Source organism: Haliotis asinina, chromosome 2, assembly GCF_037392515.1.
Source record: "Haliotis asinina isolate JCU_RB_2024 chromosome 2, JCU_Hal_asi_v2, whole genome shotgun sequence".
Lineage (NCBI taxonomy): Eukaryota > Metazoa > Mollusca > Gastropoda > Lepetellida > Haliotidae > Haliotis > Haliotis asinina.
In genome coordinates, this window is record NC_090281.1 from 75172089 (window position 1) to 75197736 (window position 25648).

The 25648-nt window shown below is 41.0% G+C and overlaps 1 protein-coding gene across 1 annotated transcript; it reads right to left on the bottom strand.

The window, feature by feature from the left end:
- Positions 1-8235: 8235 nt before the first annotated feature.
- Positions 8236-21539, bottom strand: LOC137272871 (uncharacterized protein CXorf65-like). Its single transcript, XM_067805285.1, has 5 exons — positions 21123-21539; positions 12234-12320; positions 11115-11234; positions 10370-10441; positions 8236-9452 (listed from the first exon to the last, which is right to left on the bottom strand). The coding sequence occupies exons 1-5, from the start codon at positions 21145-21147 to the stop codon at positions 9265-9267; spliced, it is 492 nt and encodes a 163-aa protein (XP_067661386.1). The 5' UTR covers positions 21148-21539; the 3' UTR covers positions 8236-9264.
- Positions 21540-25648: the final 4109 nt, after the last annotated feature.

A 25648-nucleotide genomic window follows, 5' to 3' on the forward strand; every position in this document is an offset into this window, starting at 1 on the left:
GCTGATCTCCCCTGACCATTGGGTCCCTTAGGGGTGTGTATGGATGTGGAGTGCAAAGTTGGTTGGTTTGTTGTTTAACGCCACGTTCAGCAATTTTCAAACAATATGGTACTGGTCTGTAAATGATCAAATCTGGACCTGACAATCCAGTGATCAACAGCATGAACGCTGATACGCAGTTGATATACGATGACATGTGTCAGCGAGCCTTACCACCTGATACTGTTAGTCGCCTAATGCGACAAGCGTGGGTTGCTGAAGATCAATTTCACATCACGGGTGTGGAGTTTAGGAGAGGAATGGTTTTCCACCGATCTGACATGTTTGCACCTAAAAGAGCGAGCGAGTTGGTTTTTTATGCCCCCTTTTAACAATATTCCAGCAATGTCACGGCAATGATCTTCACATATTCACTTCTACTGCAGATACGGCGATTGGGTGGCTTAGTGGTTAAAGCGTTCGCTCGTCACTCCGATATCCCAGGCTCTGTTCCCCAGTTTGAAGACACTAACTTGTTGAAGGTACTGACAACTTAGGAAACAGTTAATACCAGTCTGAAATTTAGATTTCACTGTCACAGCGCATGAAGCCTATTTTTGGCATTCTCCGCTGTGATATTGGAATATTGCGCAAAACGGCTAAAACCAATGGTTACACTCAGTACTGAAGACACGTCCACCTTTAATTGCCTGGGTAGGCAAAATAATGACGATCCGCTTGGTACAAAGGGCGTTTGTGTGAAAGTCACCGCAAGAGATCGTTCCACTCCACTCCCCTACCAGAATCCGTAGGTCCGAATGAGGCAGCCCAGTGGTTAAAGAGAAGACCAGGGTTCGATTCCCCAGATGGGTGTAATGTTAGAAACCTATTGATGCCCTCCGCTGGCTGTGATACGGCTGGAATATTACAAAAAATGGTGGAAATCCATTTTCTCTCATCACTCGAATAGCCCACTAGATTAGCCCAGTGGCCAAGGCGTTCGTACGTCAAACCAAAGACTCGTGTTCGATTCTCATACCATGATGAAAGCTGCCGACCTTTATAAAAAGCGCAAAAACAAACCATCGCCAGGTCGATTAAGGCCGTTGATATAATGCTACAGGCTACAAGATTGTTGAAGAGTGAGTGAGTGAGTGAGTGAGTGAGGTTTTAAGCAGCTTTCTCACGGCAGGGACACCACAAAAGCGCTTTACATGTTGTATCCATGGGGGGAATCGAACCCGGGGTTTCGGCGTCACGAGCAAACGCCTTAACAACAAGGTTATCACGCCGTCAATGTCAACTATGAAACTGTACATCTAGGACACACATGACCTGCACGAATCTGTAACAATTATTTTATCGATCTGTTGTTATCGATTGGATATAACTAATTACATACAGATATCAAATACGCGTGACCTTGTTTTTCACTGCGCTGTAATGCAATTAAACGTGGGAAGAAGGATGTTCAACTTCCAATCACTCACTCGTTACAACTCGCTGATCTTATTTTTAACCAACATTGATATTTTCTCAGGTTTCTCCCACTAACAAGACAATGTGTGTGGGCAGACAGTTACAACTAAAGTAATAGGGTGGCAGTCGCACCTCTCACCGTCAACAAATATCACAGAATCAGAAAGTTTTAATTTGATACTTATCACATATTTTCTTGATATAATGAGTGGGCTTAACGCCCGCTCTGTCGGTTTTTCGCCTGTATGCGCCTTAGACTCCAATAGGAAAATTATTGCAGGTTGATTAGAAAATTGCGCAAGGAACATTAAGAGGCCAAGGTTGAGGTCAAGAACCTTCTCACAGTAGTGCCGACAAACCCAAGAATCACTATCAGATACATTTTGGGATTCGAACCCCAGTCATGGTTTCTGTCAGCAGCATAGCGAATTATAGTGGATTAGACAACTGGGCCGAATTGCCTCATCTTACACCCAAACATATCGTACCAGCATTATATTCTATATGTCTTAACTTAACTTTTTCAATAGCTAGACTGTAGGATATAAGTCACACAAATAAGTGATGAGCAGACCTGGTGGTTAAAGCATTTGTTCATCACCCCGAACACCCCGTTTCAACTCCCCACCTGGGTACAGGTGTGAAGCCCATTTCTGATGCCCCCCAACCACGATTTGCTAAAACATTGCTCAAAGCGGCTCAAAAACCAGCCCACTCACTCATTCACTCACACCTTTAGTTGAAAACTAACCTCACTCACTTTTAAACTTTAAATTGGATTACCTCGTCCGTGATGTTTGCAAAGTGACGTGTTCTTGTGTTCGAGTTTTGACAATACAATTTGGTGTTTACTTGATTAAATTACCTTAGATGCAGGGTTTATTTACGAAAAACATACCTGCCATCAATACACGGTAATGATGTCGTCCTCGACCACATCACGAATCGGGGTAATAGGGATCCATGTCTGAGGATGAGCCGACAGATCGATATCCACGTGCTGCACGGGCAATAAGTGTCAATGAAGGTTAATGAGTGTACATGTCACCTGAAACCAACCTGTGTGTTTGGCGGTATTGATATGCCACAAGGGAGTATTGACCAATTTAGTTCTGGTAAATACGGCAGTGCATCCTTCAGTATGCAGTGTGTTTTATCTCCACTATACAAGACCGACCTAAACTACGGGTACTCAATAATGTTTGAATGAAACTATCGATGTGTGCATTACAACATCGAAGGGGCGGTGTGGTAGCCCTGCGGTTACAGCTTTTGCTCGTCACGTTGAAGACTCGGATTCGATTCCCCACATTGGTGCATCTGAACCAACAGTCCAATCACAATGGAATTTCACATGCATGGACACCAAGTGATGCACGTGCGTACAGTATGCATCACTAGGGAAGCAAAAATTACTACAGACTATAGTCCGTTTGGTGCAAAGCGGACCGATGAATTGCAATCTAACTCGAAAACTAATAAATATAAAAGACTCAGTTAGACACTGATCGTAATCAAAACATCAGATTTTATGTCCTAAAATGCCACAAAAAATTGTTAAACAAACTATCATTAAAATATGGACACTGTTCAGTGTTTGTTACGAGGACGACGTGCACAGAAAAGGACAGCGTCGGGAAGAACAGACACAGAGTTGGTATGATGTATTGATCATGATCAACGTTGCATTGAGTATTTTGTATTTATTAGTTTTCGCGTTCTCTGCACTCCGTTCTCGTAACAAACTGTGAAGTGTGTAAACATTTTAAGATGGTCCGTTTGACAAGATTTATATTTAGGACACAAATTCTGCAAAAAACCCACAGAATTGGTATAGTGTTTTTATTAAGATCACCGTTTCATTGAATATTTTATGCTTATTAGTTTTAGATTAGTTAGATCTAGATTGCAATTCGTCGGTCCGTTTTTGAGCTAAACAGACAACATAGACATTGGACGTTTCTCTAGTGAGAGTTACTTACCTTGCACCACTAAAACGGATCAATTTCGTCTGGTTTCTGATTTGTGTTGGTTTAGTACAACTGTGTGGCAGTGGTGTGAACATTGTCGAGTCTGGATCCGATAAACATGAGATTGGTGTTATAAGCAGCCTTAGTTAAGTTAAGGAGCTTGCTCGATCGATGGCCCTAGCCATAAATTATGAACGGTCCCTAGGCTGACTGACACTGATGTTGTGTTTAGGCCCAGGGGATTCCTCAGTTCCGTAGCTCCGTGGTCAAAGCGTTCGCTCGTCACCCCAAACCTCGAGTTCGATTCCTTACATGGTTACAGCGTGGAGCAGATTTCTGATGTCTGCAGTTGCAATATTACTGGAATATGGCTACAAAAACAGTTTAATACATACGCCCACGCACTTATGTGGCGACCTGTAAGTACTGGCGTCAGGACCTGGCAGAGCAGTGGCGAACAACTTGTTACCTTGGTTCACGATGATTGACCGATCCAGTAAATCCTATCAATGTATTTATAATTTCAAACCAGGGATTCAAAAAGGCGCTCTGACCTGCCCAAACTCACTGTGAGAGTTGTCTGAGTCCGCGGGACAATGGGTCCCTCCACATAATGCCCTGGCATACTTGTTCCAATAGGGACAATGGGTTTACTCTGACCCTGATTCCTGACATAATGCAGCCATGGCTATGTTAGTGTGGGTCATTTAGGCCACGATGTTTTCTGTTACTCAGTGGATTTCAGTTCCATGCGATTTTGACCCACATTCTAGGAGGCGCATACAAATGGCTTGGCACTCATATAAAGCATAGAAAAAACCTTTCGATTTAATTTCTTGAAACCACTGGTTACTACTGAAGCATCGTCTGTCAATAATCTGCTAAAAGTGGAAGAGTGTTAAGCACATCTCATAATAACGTTCCATATAAATATATACCTGTGATTAAATCCCTTTTTAAAATTTTGTGACAAAACTCATTTTGTCAGAAAGTGACATATATTTCTATAGCTTCAGACACAGATACAAATTAACTTGATAAAGTAGTAGCTTCATGGCATATGGCGCTATTTGCAAATTCTATATTTCATATTTTTAATTTTCTTTATTCCTGGCTCGTCAGTCAATGTATTCGTCAAATGAATACGTGAAGGGAGATAACTCTAGGGGAACTCTGTACGTACCACTTATTCATAATGTTTGTGTTTGTAGAAAACTTGTGTTGGCGAAATGTTGTAATTAAAGGTGAACGGTTCCTGTAAGATGTGTTGGCTGAGCTTGAAAAATATTTTTATAAGTTAAATGATTAAAAAGTCCCAGCTGCCTAAACCGCTTTAAGCAATACGTTTCCTGGTTACATATCACATTTGTTTATAGTACACATTTCGTACAGCAATCGAAACCAGACGCGCCACTTGATCAATCCAACACAGCGAGGTAAATCGCCTTGCCGTATTGAGGTGCAGTAGTGGTGCATGCACTTCCCTGCAATAATCTTCAAGTCAACGTTATGAGTCACTTGACTTAACCTCCGCGGAGTTCTCTTATGTTCTTCATTAGGTCGTTATTTATTTTTAATCGGTATGTGTGGAATTCACTCTGGGTGGATCTGAAACAAGAGCGACAAAGTCAATTCTGTAATATGAATCTCTAAGTACAGTTCACTGTGCTATTCAATTACATAATAAACATGCGCTTATTAATTACTATCATACTGAGATAGCCCGTAAATATATTTGGGAATCGTTAAATAAGCAGGTATGCCACGCTAATTTTGAGTAACGGTGTCAGAATTGCTCCATTTCCAGAACGTTCTCATTCTCACGATGATATCTGAAAATCAGTGTTACACACATGCTAAAGAGAATTTATTGATTCATTAAACCACAGCTGTCCAGTGACATCAACAATGTTCCCCTCTTTCTCTGACATCTGTCAGTCCCAACGTGACAATAAGATTACATAGATGTAAAACTGTTATTCGGACACAGTGTTCGTGTGGTCAGTTTGAACTAGTGTCGGTACCATTGCCATGAACTCGGTTACTTCTGACCAAGTGAGTAACAGAGTAATATATAGTAATTTTATGTATACACCTGGAAATTAATCAAGCAACACCCCAATTTTTTCTATTGGAGCAACTTTGAAGTGTTCTGACAATCAAAATATGCCGGGTTGATATAGTTTGACACTTTTTTATTCAACAGACGATCTCTGACAAACAACTTAAAGGGAAAAAGTATCAAGACTTTGCTTTATTGCAACGAAATCCAAATTCTTAAAACTGTCTTAAATTCATGAAAAAATGGACACAATTTACTATTCATCCACAGACGTTGTTGTCAGGTGTATTAACACAAATGTCACATGGAAAGAAAGAACAGTCATCTGAGAGTCTGCACACCGACTTTCATCAATATCTAGTGTGTCCTCCCTGCGCACGCACCACCGATTCCAGACGCCTCCTCATTCCTTGGATGAGTCTCCGGATCTGATTCTGGGGGATCCTGTTCCACTCCTCATGCAGGGCAGCCGTCAATTCGTTGAGATTATGGACTGGTGGGTCTCTCTGCCTCACACGACGGCCAATAAAGTCCCACAAATGTTCAATGGGGTTGAGGTCAGGGCTCATGGCAGGCCATGGAATTCTGTCAATTGCATTTTGCCGCAAAAAATCATTTACAGCATGCGCCCTGTGAGGTCTAGCATTGTCGTCCATAAATATGGGTCTCGTTGCCAGAGGATGGTTCTCAAAATGAGGTACCACAGCCCTGTCAAGAACCTCCTGTTGGTAACGAACACCGTTAAGGTTGCCACGGATGGTAATGATATCCAACTTGCAGTTCATGGAAATGCACCCCCATACCATAACGGAACCTCCCCCAAAGGCCACAGTCTCCTGGATGTTCCGTGGAGCCATTGCTGTGTTCCTCTGCCTCCAGACCCGAGTACGACCGTCCACCATGTGCAGCAAGAACCGGCTCTCATCTGAGAAATGGACCTTCCTCCAAGAGGCAATGTTCCAGTGCAAACGGTCATTACACCAGGCCAGTCGGGCTGCCTTATGGGCTGGAGACAGTCTGGGTCGCTTGATTGGCCTCCTTGCCCGGTATCCTGCAGCTTTCAGACGATTCCGAACAGTCCTGTTCGAGATGGGTCTCCCTGGAAGCCACTCCTGTCTCAACCGAGAGCTCGAGTCGAAGGACCTGCGCCGTACAAGTCTCAGTAAAGCTCTGTCCTCCCGGACTGTGGTCTTCCTGGGTCTTCCTGGTCTAGGCAGGTCTTTAACTTCATTAGTGGCCCGGTATTTTTTCAAAAGTTTTGAAATTATGGAATGATGTCGTCCGATTTGAGTCCCGATTTGTCTTAGAGACATACCAGCATTCCTCATGCCGATTATTTGCCAACGAGTGGCCTCTGATAATTTCCTACGTGCCATGACATTGAAATGAATGAAAAACCGAATGCAATCGACAACCTGCGCTTGTAAACACCCCAGGGATAAAGTGCATTTTTCGAAAGTTGAGGTTAAAGCAATGCACGTGCGCTGTGCAAGCTTCACGCGCGTCATATCAACCCATGAAAAGCTCATGCTGTATGTCAATACATCAAAATTGAATAATCAATCATCAAAATTACTTCGTTAAACTTTGTTAAGTTTTTATGTGTCTTTGAATTTGGTGTTGCTTAATTAATTTCCATATGTATATTTTGAGATAAAGAAGTTTCCTGTAAAGTGCGATTTGCGGTTATTCTCATCAGTACTTTAAGGGTGGGAGAACTAGGATGACTGAATGTCCCGAGTTAGAGCAAGAGGCAGAAAACAGTCGTCATTAAACACAGACTATTCCTAGTTTACGAGAACGAATAAAACAGTTCAACGGTCAGTGATGTCCGGTCTTTCTCAAATTACGACAGACACAAGGTCAAGGTCAGATACAAGTTTAAACGATATGTTGTAGCATGTGAACAAGGTCAGGCCCAGATTTCTCGAAACAAACCGCCGCCTAACCCGTTCAGCCACCAGTGGAAGTCGCATTGGAAGTCGCGGTGGCTGAGCGGGTTAGGCGCCTGACTTTGTGTGCTGGCGATTAGGTGCCTGACTCTGAGGGTGCGGGTTCGAATCCCGGATGGGACTCAACCAAAAAGGTACTAGAATTTGTACTTAACTGAGGAAGTGAAATCCCAAATATGATATATGTTGCAGTTCACTGTTTGTTACGAGGCAGAAGTGCAGAGAAAGGTACAGTCAGTTAGGAGTTACGCTCGTCCGACCCCGTACTCCTTAGCCCAGTGGTTAAAGCGTTCGCTCCTCACTCTACAGACCCGGGTTCGATTCCCCACAGAGGTACAATGTGTGAAGTCTGTTTCTGGCATCAGCCGCGCGATATTGCTGGGATATTGCTAAAGCGGCGTAAAACTAATCTCACTCTGTACACCCACCGTCAGTACAGACAGTGTGTCAGTTTGTTCAGCTGATATGACAGACCATATATACTATAGACTTATCTACATGAAACATATTTCTAGTCCTTGTATGTGTCTCATCCTTATCGTTGCTGGTGATTCACAGGTGAGGGCGTCTTTCCTCGACGGAGACTCCAACCATATTCCCATATGAGTGCAATGTTTGAAGCTCAGTTTGTGGTTCCTCCACCGTGATGTTGGTAGAATATTGCTGAAGGCGGCAAGTAAACTGTTTTCATTAATGCTGTTAATGTTACAGTCTGGCACGGAGGATTTGATCTTACCCAATTCCATAGAAAAGGGGTTACCATGTCCATAAGAACACAAAGCAAGTTGGTATGCGGATATTGTTCAAAATTTATTCTATGATTAAATTGTAGCTGAAGCTAATTATGTACACATGTTTTGATGTGTTGGCATCGGGCATTTTTATATGGACATCCAAAAATACAGAAAACATTTTATGATATATTCTGTTCTTTAATAAACATTGCAACGTTTTCATACATAAGTGTCATTGTCACATGGAACTACTCCAAAGATGAAGTCTGTCAACGTTTACATTGGAACCCGATAGCTGTACAAGAATACGTAAAATATACATGTTTTGGCTGGAGGGGTCGTTGTCGGTGCGGGTACAACACATGTTTATCCCAGGTACGTTTCTGCATTTAAAAATGCACCCTAGTCAAAATCAGTTTACAGACACGTACCCAAGGACGACTCCATTCCACGTGCCGTTTTCTTGATCGAACTTTAACACTGCTGTATTAAATGCATTTGAAACAAAACGACCATTTACAGTAACGAATATTTAGCGGTGTGCAATCAGTTGAACGGGAACATACAGTTTCGGTTTGGGGTTGGAGATTCGTCCGGGGTGAAGGGTACCGGGTAAAAAGTTATATATTAACTTTGTTTAGGGTACATTTGTGTATACAGTCATGTACCTGGCGTACAAATCTTTAATCTGCAGCACCACGGCCGACTACGACGTCATATTTGGATAACATACAAACTGACATGTCCATTCCATTACATGGAATCTGTCAACACACTACAGGACATTACCATTACATTACCAAGGCTCTACCACAGGCAAACTGTAGCGCAAATATGCTTGCGCAACACTGTGAAAAATTACCAGTCTTCCCATATGCCGGCGCATATCATTTCTCTCTTTGTTGCACAACCCCATTGGCGCCAGAGTTTGCCCGTGGCTCAAAGTTGACAGTAGATGTGTGTCACTCGACATCAGACTATTGACAATGGAACTGGTGTGGTAAAACACGCTTCTTCAATGATTGTTGAATGCTGATGCAACGTATAAGCCGATATGTATAGCTGCCGGATATGACGTAGATATTACGTCATTGTTCTCGTGCTTGTCTAGAACGAGATCTCGCGGGCCTTTCCTGTGAATGTTTTGTTTGACGGGATTTGTCCTTGTTGGTCTTGTCTTTGGTAGACTTCTCCTTGTCTGATGGAGGTCCACGGCCTTTGCCCTTGCGCAGACTCTGAGGTCGACTTGTGGGCTCATCCTTGATCACAAGCCGGGCTATAGTGCAAAGAAAGTCATTGCCTTGGCTGCATCATAGAGCCTCCATTACAGTAAATAATTGTTATAACGAATTCAAAGATTAAAAATAAGACTAACAGTAACCTGCTGCCAGAACGTGTAGTTTTTTTTGTTGTTGTTTTTTTTTTTTTTTTTTTGTAACACCGGAATCTTCAAAATGCAACATATTGGAGATATCCCCGATAGCGACGATCTGTAAATAATCGAGCCTGGACCAGACAATCCAGTTATCATCTACATTAGCATCGATCTACGCAGTTGGGATTCGATGACTTGTTTCAACCAAGCCAGCGAGTCTGACCACTCGATCCCATGAGCCACCTCTTACGACACGCATGGATTGTTGAAGATCAGTTGTAACTGTATTCTAATTCTGTCACACGTGTGACATACGTTTTTTTACCCAAATGTATCAATAACACAAACGGTAGCGTGTTTACATTTTGCAGGGATTAGTTAGATATTGCGAATCAGGGTTTATCTCATGCCGCATTTGCAGTTCCACAAGCAATTTTGCGAAGGGTTCTGGTTTTTTTAATAAACTTCAAAGCAAATTAGTATAAAAAACACCAAATTGAATATTATGTCGTCTGGATAAATATAACAATTAGGAGAGAACGCATCTTCGACAGCGTATTTGTAAATATATCAGAAATATACCTAAACGGCGGGAAAGTGAAATACATATTTAGACACGCACGCACGCACACATGTGTATTACATGTTTTTACAAGCATGTACACTTACAAACATATATAATATACCCATGTCAGTAACAGTTGTCACCTCTTATCAATACCCTTTATCAATAGGATAACCGTTATTGGCGTCGCTTCTCAAACTCCATGTCTCTCCTACGGGCACAACGTGTGCATTAACAGCGTAAAATCCCTCACCTAAAAACTCCTCCGTGATGGCCTCTTCATCATTAAGTAGGGGTGTGTAGCGGGGATATGGCTGTTCCGTACCTGCAGCAGAAATACAGCCTCTGGACATATACAGTAGTATTATATGGATCTACAAAAGCAAAAGAACAAAATCATATCCGTTTTAAGTGTCCTTCAGGAATAATGACTTTTCAGACATATTTCCGGAACGGACTGACACTAGGTTCAGATGACTGCCAGCGCATTACCATGATTATGAACCCTCACTCCCCGTAAACATGAATCGGAGTATGATCCACAGGATTGTTCAGTATGTTAGTTTGAGTGAGTGGGTTTGTTTATTTTTTAGCAGTATTCCAGCAACATCACAGTGACGGGCATCAGAAATGGGCTTCACACATTGGAATGGAATGGAATCACCAGGATCTTCCGCTTGACGAGCCAACGCTTTAACCTCAAGGATACCCCACCGCCAAGATTAGAATGAGAATTACATCATTCATTTATATGAACCCTATTCTTTGCCCTTCTTCATGATGTTGCTTGAATTTCTCTGTTCATTCAGTTATTAAGGACTTCTTGATCGAAGAAATTATTATATTGCATTAACGTAATAGATTGTTCCCGTTTTCTCTCATATATTTAAACGACGTTCGCCTTGATCATCTTTTAGGTAAACTTTGTTTTCACCAAAGTGAACCTATAGGACTTGAATGTTTCGTCAATCACACTTACAGGAAACCAGTCAACTCACCGTCCACTCGGAGTAGCACGAGCGTTTCGCGTTCCCCAAGTACTTCATTAGCATATCTGTTGTGTGCGTCACGGAGGTACTTGATGTTCCCACACTCGTCGGACAGCTCGATATCATCCGCTGCTGGGCAGTAAAACATTCAGAGGTATTGTGGTAGAACTGTTCGAGATATTGTGGTAAAATATCCAGAGTTACTGTGATAGAATATCTAGAGTTATTGTGGTAAAATATCTAAAGTCATTATGGTAAGATATTGTGGTAAAATATCCAGTGTTATTGTGGTAAAAGATCTAGTCGGTATGGTAAGATATTGTGGTAAAATATCCAGTGTTATTGTGGTAAAATATCCCGAGTTGTTGTGGTAGAACAGTCAGGGTTATTGTGGCGAAACAGTCAGATTCACTGTGGTAAACTCATGAACACAACAGTATTTCGGAAGATGCTCCTGGCAGATCTTTGAGCGACGTTTCAACTGATTTGTTTTATAGAAAACGGATGCAATGAACGTAGGCTGGTCTGTCTCACAGTCCTTGACCACACCACGTGCCTTTTACACTATCAGCCATTCCTGTACGTTTGTCAAAGATTGTCAGTTCCTGGGGTAGTATGGGAGTAACATATTGGTTGAGTAAAGCCTGGGGTAAAAAAAATGAATACACAACCTATAGCGTTTAAACAAAGCAATTTTATGACGGTTAAGATCCTTACTAAAGGTTGTGTGTTAAGAAAAATAATGCGTTTTTCGTGTATATATAAGGAGTATTCTTTGAGGGGTAGCTAAAAGTCTCTAAGGCCCTTTTTTGATACAATATCGCGAAGTTAAATCAATTTCATGTGAATATCAAACATGTGATAATATCAGCCGGGTGGTAAAATATATTCATTCCTAAGTATAGTTTTAGAAGTTCCTAAATACCATTGAGGGTATTCCCATTTGCTTGCTACATGGCGTTACTGGAAATGGTTGAGATCTTTTAGGTTTCTGAATAATGGTCTGTTCACAATCTTTCGGTGCGTTTCAGTACAGTGGAAACCCTCTAAGTCGGCATGAGTTGGGCCGTCAAAATATGCCGGACTGGAGGACTGTCGGTTTAGAGGGTTTCCACTGTATTTACATACCAGCATCTCCACAGGAACACTTGTCTCTGATGCACCTCAGCAAAGTGCTGCTCCGGCAGTTGGGGTTGAAGATGTGTTGTTGTCGATCTGAAAAGATAACATTTCTGTTTAGGCGAGTGACACAGACGAGAATCTCCGTGACATCTGATCGAAACGACTGTCTCAAGTCTATGCTGAAGTTATGGGGTAGCCGTACCACTCAGAACTCAATGCTTTCTACTGGAGCCTGGGTGAGGAACTGTACAGTGTGTTTTGATTTAAAACAGTATTTGGCGCACAGGCAAGGTTGTATGTGGGACAGCTCTTAGGCAAATATTAGTTTGGTGAAATGCACTTCCACGGGTATGGTGCCGACAAACCTAGTATCTTACACAGATCAAACTCGGAGTTCGAATCCAAGACTACAGGATCAATGTGTTTCATAACAATCGCTAGCCATGACATGGAAACAATGGAAATATTTGCTTTTCATCGAGGCACTGAAATTAAGCTGCCACGGAAGGCCTTTGAAAAGGGGCGTTAAGTCATGGTAGAGCTAGTAGTGGTCGTATATGAGACTGCAGCACAACATTCAAGGAGAAATATGGGAAATCTGTTTTGAGAAACAATGATGTCTCAATAACACTCCCCCATGGTGGGATCAGGAACATGAAATACTGAAGAACACATAATATACTGCGCTTAGATCACACAAAAACTATGGAAATTATCTTGTAACCATTTTAGATCTTTGCGTTTACTTTTCAAGAAAACCTTTGCAGTGAAAAGGTTAGTTTTTCGGGACAAACAGAAGGAATAATTTATTCAGACCAGATATAATCCTAAATTATTCTGGCGCATTCTGAAATCACCTATCGAGGCATCACAAATAACTCTACAGATATCAGTACAAGAAGGGTCTGTACATTTTGCCTTCCATCTGTGCAATTAACTATGATGCTATTATCAGTGTGTCCCAATCACAAGGCAGGAAATTTGAACATCACCGACAATGATAGACGTATGTCACTTATTGACTCAATATGCAACATTTTGACAAACCTATTGGATAAAAACATCAATATTGATATTATCCATGAATGTCAAGCTGGCTTTAGGCCTGGATACTCAACCATTGACCATATCTTCACCTTACAGGCAATAGCACAGAAGTTCCTCTCTAAATCTAAAGGGAGATTATACTGTAGCTTCATTGACTTCTCCAAGGCGTTTGATAGGGATGACCATAAAGTTCTACTGAACAGGTTGAGGAAAGTGGGTCTTAAAGGGACTTTTATCAAACTCCTATCCTTAAAGTACTCTAATCTATCGGCATGTGTGAGATCGTGTCCAACTTTCATGGAGTAAAACATTCAGCTGTCTTACTGCACAAGCCAAGAAAACCATGTTCAATATCACTACTTTTCAAAAATAAGTTTGGAAAACTGTGATGTGAAGATAATTTTAAAGTTTTTGAAAGCATGATTGTTCCAATATTATGTTATCGAGCCGAAATCTGGGGAATTTCATATTACAAGTTGATCTAAAGTATCCAAGCAACTTTCTGTTAAGAATTTCTCAGACTTACTAAAAATACTCCAAATAACATTACTCTAAGGAGTGTGGTAGACTCACCCTTCAGTATATCTACATGGCAAGAGCAATAAAATATTGGAAAAGATTAATTCGCCTTGGAAAATACAGACTACCTCATCAGGCATATAAAATGGTCAAATCACTTGATGACGTTGAAAGATATTCATCTGCTATTTCAATTAGAACAATCCTTTTCGCTTAGGTTTTGGTACAGCATGGTCAAAATAATATATTGGTGATGTAGACTTGTTTATCCGAGAATTTAGAATAAGACTATCAGACGACCTCTATCAAGACTGTCCCTCTCCCTGGAATCTTCCTCTAAATGTGAATTTTATCATCAATATATGTCTCTTCTCAATGTTGAATCATATATAAGAAATGACATTTCACTCTATTTAACATATTATATATCAAAACTCAGATGTAATAATTATAGACTAAAAGTTGAAAGTGGAAGACACAACAATATACCAGTGAGTGAGTGAGTGAGTTTAGTTTTACGCCCCACTCAGCAATATTCCTGCTATATGGCGGCGGTCTGGACCAGACAATCCAGTGACCAACAACATGAGCATCGATCTGCGCAATTGGGAACTGATGAAACGTGTCAACCAAGTCAGCGAGCCTGACCAACCGATCCCGTTAGTCGCCTCTTACGACAAGGATAGTCGCCTTTTATGGCAAGCATGGGTTGCTGAAGGCCTATTCTACCCCGGGACCTTCACGGATCAACAATATACCACACGAAGAAAGAATATGTGATTACTGCTTGGAGAAAATATGAAGACCGTGGAAAGTGAAAACCATCTTGTTATGAAGAGTGACAAATTCTCTCATCTGATAAAAAATATATCTACCAGCTTGCTTTACAGACTACCCAACAACTACTAATTTGATATACTTGATGGAATCAACTGATGTACCATACAGACTTGGATTCTGTGTATCTAAAGTATTCACCATAAACTCAACCTAAAAACTGAAACTTCATGCAAACTGGATAATATGATTGTAATTTATTATGTATTATGGAAATAGGCCTCGTTACAGAATAAATGTGTCTGTCTGGTAGTGTAGATGGTTATGGTGCTGGTAATGATGTGCGTGCGTGCGTGCGTGCGTGTGCGTTTGTGTGTACGTGCCTTCATGTCTTTGTATTTTAAAGACTGCCATTTATATTTGCCAAAATGAGAGACTGTCCGACAGAGGCTATAAGAGTCTATTCGAAATACCCTTGTATGTACTTGAGTTTTATGTATTCTACACTCACTACGTGAATGTGTGTACTGGGTATAAAAAATAGGCAATCAAGTCTTCTTGCTTAAGATATGTTATCACACCTGAGTCGAAGTGAAGTCTGAAGTAAACTAGATCTCACGAATGACTTTTGCAAAATACAGGTCACATCCACACGGGAATGTGAGAACGTGTATCGCAGAAACGCCAAATCAGACGAAAAAGATAGGGGTTGAAGGTACTAATCAATTCAACAAATACGGTATTCGTGTGGAGAAAGGATTAACTCTTCAGCTGTCGTAACTTAGCCGAATTCCCGTGACTAAACGGTATTGTGGTTTTTGCACATACGTGAGAGCCATGGAGACAGCATAGAGGAAAATGAAGGGAAGATTGGAACGTTCGGTGCTATTATCTCAGTGTCACGTGATCTGTTAGCTCACAGTCGCGTACTCTATTAGCTCACAGTCCCGTACTCTATTAGCTCGCAGACACGTACTCAATTAACTCGAAGTCCCGTACTCCATTAGCTCGCAGACACGTACTCAATTAACTTGCAGTCCCGTACTCTATTAGCTCGCAGTCCCGTATTCTATTAGCTCACAGACACGTACTCAATTAACTCGCAGTCCCGTACTCTATTAGCTCGCAGACCCGTACTCTATTAGCTCGCAGACACGTACTCTATTAGCTCACAGACATGTACTCTAATAGCTCACAGACACGTACTCTATTAGCTCGCAGTCACGTACTCTATTAGCTCACAGTCCCGTACTCTAATAGCTCTCAGACACGTACTCTATTAGCTCGCAGTCACGTACTCTATTAGCTCCCGTATTCTATTAGTACGAGCATTAACTCAGCCTCTACTTCTTCGTCACCTGGGACAGTGGGGATAGCCTGGTGACGAAAGCATTCTTTCGTCACAAGTTCGATTCCCCACATGGCTACAGTCTGTGAAGTCCCTTTTCTGGTGTCCTCGTCGTGATACTTCTGGAGTATTTATTACGTCGTAGTAAAACCATACTCACAGATCCGATGTCTCATCATTGAAAAGAATAGTCAAACACGTTACGTTCATTCACCGCCAGGTTTAGCTGACCGTTTCAATATCATCGGATCCTCGTGGTCTAATCTATACATTCACATGTCCAGGGCACAAGCGATAACGGTGACATATGACGGTATGCAGCTGGCGTTTAGATCAATGCAAACTTGATATATTCTTTGATAAACACACGCGAGTTACTAAAGAGTCAACACAATGCATCTACTGGACGGGCAAGTAAGTACAACGTATTCACCAAAAAATTATTGCTTGTGTCGTAAACAGTGGAATATAATAACCCAGCTGGTCTTTGGCAATTATAAGGTAACGACTGGCTGTCGAAGCTCGCCAAATGGTAGCATTATATCCACGTCAATCTTTCAGATCCTAAGAGAGATCTACAGTATGTGTTTTCAGAATGGATCAACAGCGTGTGTATTGAGATATATGACACCTTGGTCAGAGCCGCTCGTGCCTTGTCGTGAGGTGGGGTGTTGATTGTAGTGTTCGCCCTTAACAACCTAAACCTGGGTTCGATTCCCTGCATGAGTACAGTGTTTGAAGTCCCTTTATGATGAAGTCCCCCATCGTGGAATTGCAGAAACATTAACAACTTACTTACTAACTAACTCACTAACTTTCTCATCTGCCCTATCCTGTCTGAATATTAAGGTTTCAAAAGGTTGTTTGTGTGCCTCTTAGATTTGTATGCATATTATCATATACTACTGAAGTGAAAGTGTAACCATATTTCACTTTGTAGTCATAGGGGAGAGTGAGTGAGTGAGTTTAGTTGTACGTCGCTTATAGCAATATTCCAGCAATATCGATCACGACGGGAGACAGAAGAAATTGGCTTAACACACTGCACCCATCTGGTCACATCTGCGTGACGAGCAAACGCTTTAACCACTAAACGCTACCCAACCGCTCCTTTTGTTGGAGGAAAGCGCCTGTGTTACGTCTATTGCACGGGGTCATTTCTGCACTTGTCCGCAAGTACCGCATCTACCATAAACCTTCCCTGGAGTAAGAAGAGCCTAAACTGATAGAGGATTCATACTCGGTTACCTCGCAGATCGCTTGTTAATATGAAGTTGTAGCATCGTCGTGAGGGGCATACGGAGTTCAAGTCAGAACATTGATTACACAACAGTCTCGTTTCCTGTTGACTGGGTTCCGTCGTATTGTGCAACTTAGTGCAAATAACAAGTCCAAAAATTAAAACTAATTCATTTAACTGATACATAATCAGTATGGGTTTGATACATCTAAGCAATTGCATATTGCACCACGGTCCTTATAATCCTTGCAAACACGTATAGCGTGCTCAGTCGTATAGAGAACTCAGTCGCACAGCGTGCTCAGTCGTACAGCGAGCAGTGGGAAATGGAAATTCTGGAAATCTAAAAACGACGCTTTGTCCACAGAAACGTTTGGCGGTCTGGTACGGAATTGATATACCCATCTCATTGTGCGTTACAGAACTACACTTAATAAGCGCAAAACACACACAACAGGTGTAACCATTGAGCCAGATGCATTGTGAAACAAGTTTACGATCAAACAGGGAGAGTCTGTGACGTCTTAGCTAAGGTCATGTTGCCTACACCGCGCAATAAAATATCGAAATACGATGTTATTTAAGTTTAAAATTTAAATGCATACCATTTTCTTATGAAAAAAGGAATTGGAATTCAGTATGACCAGATCTGGTCATGATGTCTATTTTCACTTTCACACGAGGTCATTGTCTGAACAGGTTAAAGAGACTCATCTTTCGGTATTACCTGCGTCTCGTGGTTAGGTCATTGTCTGAATAGGTTAAAGGGACCCATCTTTCGTGATAGGTTTAATCCACCGAATAATAGACTACACCGAATTATAACGAATTTATCCAACCGAATGTTTCAATCTTTCATAAAATAAATACAACATCAAACAAACTTAAATTGAATCATATATTTTACTAATAGTCATGGTACCGAGTAGTCGATCAAGCATGTCGTTTGACCATTTTAGGTGGAACGAATTTTCTCTCGAATGTTAAACTGGGCTTAAATAGGTTAAACCGGTGTACTGAAGACTCTGGGGCCTGCTTTATATCGGACATTTCCCTTGCATTCAGCTGACACGTCGTGAGAAAGGTGGGCTACAAGTCAAAGTTGACATGAAAACCATTCACTTATTCACAGCTGAAGAATGATCTTACTCGCTCCATCACGAAATGAGAGCTCATAGTAAAAGCGTTTGCTCGGCACGAGGAAGACTCGGGTCTGATTCCTAATCATGCGTACAATGCTCGATGCCAGATTTTGCTGAAATATCACGAAAGGCAAAACTCACTCGCTCATGCAGTTGATTAACAAAACATTGGCCGTTTCTCTGACGTTTCTGATCAACAGCCAGGAGCTATTGAACCTGAAATTGCTTCAAAACGAAATAAAGTCGATGAACTTGTAGCGTTTCTGACCAACACTCAAAAGCTCTGGAACCAGAACTTGCTGCAATCGATCAACCAGAATCATTAACATTTTCCAGTAATGAGTCTGAGAATACATATACGAACACTGAAGTGATCTTCCCTTATTTATTTACCTCAGTATTATGTAAACTGTTGAGTTTGTACTATATCCTGTTAATTATGGCTGAAACCCTTTCAGCCACATCTCTTAGGTATTTTCATAATGATAAACGCCGATAAATGTTTTCATAGAAAAAAACCCGTGTACTGATTCTTTCGAAATACATGAAAGTTAGACCATGTAATAGGGAATAAGATTACCATCATAATCCAATATGGCCGCCTAGAAAGCCTTTGCCTTTTGAATGAATTTGTTAAGAAATGCAATCGCCTTACCATCATTACAGTCGGAGCCGATTATTGGCTTCATTAACAATTACACTAATGGCTGTATTTAGTTAAGCAGAGGTTTGTTAATACACTTGCAAAAACGTTAAGCACCACTCTTTTATTTTCATATATGCTACCGGACAAAAGATAATATACACTTGAATGTTCACACTTCACTCTAAACGATTTTGTATGGTATGGAAGTGCAACGTCATATTCCTTGAGAAGTAAATGCACGCCATCTGTTATAGGATACTCGTACATATTGTGGATGTAATCTCGCCTCTACGAACCGTATCGAGTCAATCACCACCGAATAACCATTTGTTGCTTGTTTAGTGACCGTCACGGGTGAATACTTTCAGCATTTTATACATTTTATGTAACTTTGTAAATATTTACAGAAGCGAGTTGTCTGTCATATATTTAGGACGTTATGGTGAAATTGTAAGAGGACACTGTATATTACATATGTGACATGCTGGTCCAAGGTATACGAGAGAGTGAGATACGTGTACGTTTCACGCTGATGTCTGCATTAACGCTTGTGTCCCCCTGAGGAATACTTCAAGTACTAAATGAGCCATCAGATATAAAGAATAAAATCCGTGAAGATTCGAGAACTGGTCTTCAGCAACCCATACTTGCAGTAAGAGGCGACTAATCCAGACATTTATTTACAGACCACTGCCATATACTGTTTCCTAGTGTTTCCTAGTATTAATGTATCCTAAACATATCCTCTTAACTGCGTCCTGCCGTTGTCATAAAAAATCACAGTGTTTCTTAGAGCTTTTACGTTCATTTAACTGTTGCCTCTCGACACACAAATACCATTATTTTTTGGTTCTTGACATGAAATATACAAATAATCAGATATAGTTGGGCAATTTTCGATCACACAAACATACAGAACAAACCATGATTGCCATGAAGCATTAGTTTGCAACATGTACATGGATAGAGAACGGTCATTTAGTGGGCAGGTGGGAGCAATGCTGCTTGGAACAGTATTTAAATCATACCATGGTGTGGCAGCGTTGTGTGGGATCATATGTGGGTGAGTGAGTGAGTTTAGTTTTACTATATGTTAGCAATATTCCAGAAACTGTCCGCGGGGGACCCCAGAAAATGGACTTTATATATTTTACCCACGCGGGGAGTCGAAAGCGGATCTTCGACGCAGCAAGCAAACACTTTAACCACAGGTCTATCCCACTGGCCCGATTGGGGAGGAAAACCAAGCGATGTTTACCACTTTGTTGAAACCGCGAGACAGGGGCAGTCTGGGATATAGCGATAAGGCTTCGGATTACGATTCAGATAATGAAACATGAAAACTTCTGTTTGTATAAGTTTTATAAATTAACATGTTAATTCAGTAATTTTGTTTAGCATGCTGAAGGTTGCTTTTACTTGGATTTATGGTAGCTGTGAATTTGCCTCAGCATTTCACCAATTTCTTTACGCAAGGAAAACACTATAATTACTTTCGCTTTTTCTGAGTTTAATTAAGAAAAAAGAAATTATTGATGTAGGTAAAATTCAACAAATGTGTAAATTATGTTTGCTGTGTCTGAGGATTTCATGCCGGACAGGGGTTAGGGGAGCTGGGGAGGGTTGCAGTCTTCTAAGGTGCTGCAACTCGCTATTCAAAACTGCATGCCTAAGGCATAACAGAAACATGATTATGGGATCGGCACCAGGTTCTCCCGATTATATTTCTAGGCATCACTATTCCCATGATCCCTGATTTCACCAAAGTGGTTTACTCACGAACTAAACTGATTCCTGATACAACAGAAATACCGCGACAGTGTGTCTTGGAGCATTTGGGGCATTGATGAAGCCTAGCGGTTAAAGCGTTCTCTCGTCACGCTGAAGACCCGCGTTCGATTCCCCACATAGGTACAGTGTGTGAAGCCCAGTTGCCGTCGTGTTTTTGCTCAAATATTGCTAAAAGCGGCGTAAAACGAAACTCACACTCTCTTGGCGCACGGAATTTCTTGTAAAGTGTTCAGACATTGTCAAATATTTGTTCATATGTTTCAGTGCTATGAGGGATGAAATTACGTGAATACTGAGTGGACTGCATGTACAGCTCTGGTTTAGTAGAAATATCTGAACATATCCCTCGACAGATGATATGAGGGTCAAGAGTGGAATAACTTACCTCCGTAGCGTACGATGACATACATGGTGACACTTCACTTGTACTGGGGTAAGATTTACAGTACGAGTTATAAATAATCCTGAATGGGTGTCGTCTGTTTTCTGTGAATCAATCACGAAAATGTCGTCCAGAAGGAACAGTCCTTCATATCTCGTCTGCTGCAACTGTCGTCTGCTACCCACTCTCACCGTCACTAAGAATGTTACGTGCACCAAAGTCCGACTTGGTATCTCCGCTCATACCCTCAAACCGTGACACACCTCTCGTAAACCGCTTTCAGTTGTCCTGTATTAGCCTATTCACGCTCTCCAACTAAAGCGCTTTCAGTTTAATCCTCCTTAATCGCTCAGCGGCGGTGTGCCCTTCACTTCGAGGTCAACCCAGGTTGAGCCGTCTGGTTGAGTCGACGGTGGATCTGCACCTCAAGTCAGGTCTATAAATTATGCCATTTACGAGTTAGGTTAAACACCCGGCTCGTCTGGGTATGCCGATTGTCTGTACATATAGGACTGTCATTAATGCTTTAATATACCGTTTTTACTGCCATTCAGGGTATTATTAGACACTGGTAACAGCCTTTGTTGTGTCAACAATTAGTGTTGGTATGCATACAGGAGCAAAACCCGTTTTAAGAAATGAATAACAAAGCACTCACTAAATGTTGCTAGATTGAAATGTTTTCTGTTCATATTTCAGAAAAATGGTTTTGTCAGCACAATGAAAATCGCTCAAAGGTATTTATGTCCATATGTTTATTTACCATTTGTATGCTAAGCTTGAAAGAGTGATGTTTTTAGGAATGAGAGAGTTTAGTTTTACGCCGCACTCAGCAATATTCCAGCTATATGGCGGCGGTCTGTAAATAATCGAGTCTGGGCCAGACAATCCAGTGATAAACAGCATGATCATCGAACCATTCATCTGGGATGCGATGACATGTACGTCGACGAGTCTGACCACCCGATCTCGTTAGTCGCCTCTCACGACAAGCATCGGTTACTGAAGATCAGTTCTAACCCGGATTGTAGGAACACACATGGTTTAAAATAAAATCCATGGAAACTGACATTGTGCGGATTGACACATGTCTGGATTATTGAGTGATGGCTACCGAAAGATATCACTCTGCTGGGAGACGTGGGGCGGTGGGGTAGCCTTGTGGGTAGCTCGTCACGCCAATGACCCAGGCTAGATTCCCCTCATGGGTACACTGTGTAAAGCCCATTTCTGGTGTCCCTCTTCGTGATATTGCGGGAATATATCTAAAAGCGGCGTAAAACCTTACTCACTCACTCCATGCAGACGATGTTTGGGTTTATAGGATCCTCATTGCCCAAATTCCGATATATACTGTACATGTCTACAGAAATGGACTTCCACATTGTAGCCATATAGGGAATCGAACACGTCTTCAACTTGTCGAGCGAATGCTTTAACCACAGAGCTTAAACACCTATCCTCAGCTCGAGGAAGGGAGCATGTTCAGTAAGAAACTTGACGACATGTTGATCTTCAAGTTAATGAACCACACTGAAGGAAGTCAACAGACGTGAGTATCCTGTACGTAGCTAAATATTTTACGGACGCCTTACTATTGTGTGCCAGTATATTGTGTGTCTCAAGACATGTGTGCGTGGGTCACGGTGCGAGGACGTAGGAAGGAGTTCTTAATGGCACTGAACTATATTTTCACTCAGGTTTAACATTGGTAGGTGGCACGTAGACTAAAACAATTCCTCGTCGGGTATAACCACGCAGCTATTTTGTGAATGAGAGAATGAGAATACGTTGAACGAATATCGTGATCTTTTCTTTCTGTTCACAGGGGCCTATTCAGCACCAGCAGGGACCTCAGCATTGTACATCAACAACCTGGTACTACTTAACAATGCTTTTAGAGTTTTCAGCTTCAGAAACCACGATGAGTTTTATCCACACTGGTTTCAAATGCGTTGCCAAGTTCGGTCAACTGACACCCCACATATATATTGACGTCCTAAATATTGGCGTACCTGTTTGCGTGTGACTTTGGTTTCACATTCCATAATAGTGACTATAACAATGATGCTTATGTGTTTATTATAACAATAATGCTTATGTGTGTATTATAACAATAATGCTTGTGTGTGTATTATAACAATAATGTTTGTGTGTGTATTATAACAATAATGCTTGCGTGTGTAGTATAACAATACTTGGTAATTAATTTGTAAACCGTACCGGCATTGAGAAACCTTGGTGATGTGGCACTGACGTTTCAAATTGTGTTTTATACAGTGGATCTTGCACTGGATCTTATACAGTGGATGTAAAAAGTTAAAAAAATGTTATACAATATATTTATGTTTGTGTTTTACAGATTTGTGGGCAACAGTGTTCTTCATGGTCTCTTTGTCTGTTCTCTGTTTAGGCCATGAACAGGCATATCACGTGTAGTACATGTTAAAATAGGAATTTGTATTATTATATTTATGATTTTGACTGGTTGATTGGATTATATGGTACAGTACGGTAATACCATATGATATCTTGTGGTTCTCCATCGCATATTCAGAACTGAACATATGAGGTCGGACTACAGTAGTCACGAGGTATACAGAACCTCAGATTCATGTCGTGCATAGATAACGGGGTGGCCTTCTCATATATTCTCCCTCTATTCTTCTACTTCTCTGAACAGATTTACACTCCCAGCACGTTGTGTAGGCTGTTTGGATATCCATAAAATTATTCTTCGTTTCTCATAACAGCTCGACAGAAAACTTTATACATATATTTTACACCTGAGAAAATGCAACTTCGACTCTCAAAATGTGCATGATTTTTTTAACGCTTCTAAGTTTGAATTTTAATTCGCAAAAACGATTTCCACATATATCAAGGGGTTTAGCACAAAAATATTATAAAAATAAATAAATATAAATAAAATCCGAAAGTCCGACACATTTTTCTTTGAAATATGATGAGAAACCAGAATATTGTTTGTGTGGCCTCACAGTAATATAATGTAAAATAGGTTAAGCTTTGTATAAACATGTGGAGTATATTGTCAGACATCACCACTCCACATTTGTGAGATCGTCGAGTCGAGTGGTAAAACTGTATCTAGTCTTAAACTGGAGAGGAAATTAAATGGACTGAGACAAAACGATTAAACACACATCTGCGTATGTTTCAATTCATTCCCCGTTTACACATATTCCTGTTTCACTATTATGTAGTGAAACGTTTACATGCTGAATTTGAGAAACACGGTGCCTTCAGAATAGAGGAACATAACATCCTATTCAAGCCGGTGGGGTAGCCTTGTGGTTCAAACTTTCGCTCGCCACGCTGTACAGAGAACTGGGTTCTATTACCATGTATTGGACCCATTTTTTTCTGGTGTCCCCGGCGTTGATATTGATGGAATATTGCTAAAATTGCTCACCCACACAAACCACGTGGTCTGCGCACTACGTTTTGTAGCGAACTGGCACTTTGACACCCCCCCATGATTGCTCTAACTGATAAAGTAGTCCAAATATGACTTTCAGCAAACAAATGTGTTATGAAATACTGTTACAAATGATCAGGAAAATCTACATGGTTGATGTAACTGATCACATGACATAAATAAAGTCATTCAGATTATTATATCAACGTTTCCGTGTATGTTGATGGTTGAGGTAGCAGAAATCTGAATGCAGGAATGTGCTACACAGTTACCCATAAACTCATAAACAACTTACAGAACTGATAGCCTTTAATCAACGAATCACACAACCATTCTCAACAAGTCAGTCAAAGCTTTTTCACTCATGAAGATTCGGGTTAGAATTGATCTTCAGTAACCCATGCTTGTATTAAGCGGTGACTAACGGGATCTAGTGGTCATGGTCGCTGACTTCGTTGAAACATGTCATCCTATCCCAGTTGGGAAGATGAACGCTCATACTGTTGATCACTGGACTGTCTGGTTCAGACTCGATTATTACAGACCGTCGCCATATAGTTGGAATATTGATGAGTGTGGCGTAAAACTAAACTCATTCACTCACCTGAGAGATTCATATAACGCCCATTATCCGCGCAAACAAATAACATTTATATGTGAAAGGCAAAGTTGTGGTAAGAATATCATGTGGTAAAAATACATAATATCAGTCAAACATTTGTCCTCAAGTACGTTTCAATTATTGTGTACAATACGCCACACACGTTCAACTATTGCAATTCGTTCAATGGAAACAGCTAGGTTTTGCTAATAATGTGTAAAATTTGGCACTAAACACAAGCTCCATGTCAATATTGATTCAGCACGGCTAAAACATGTGTACTCGTTTTAAACCGAAGTTTGCAACATACAGGATGCAAATGTATATGATCACTGTTCGTATGGGGATTTCGCTGGCATCGTCTGAACATTTTATACGTACATTATGAAAACCACTGACAATTACTCACCTGCAATTTTGTAATCAAACTTTCCAGAATCAGAGTATTTTCAATATTTTCACAAAAGTAAATGTGTATTTGCCAGGTGT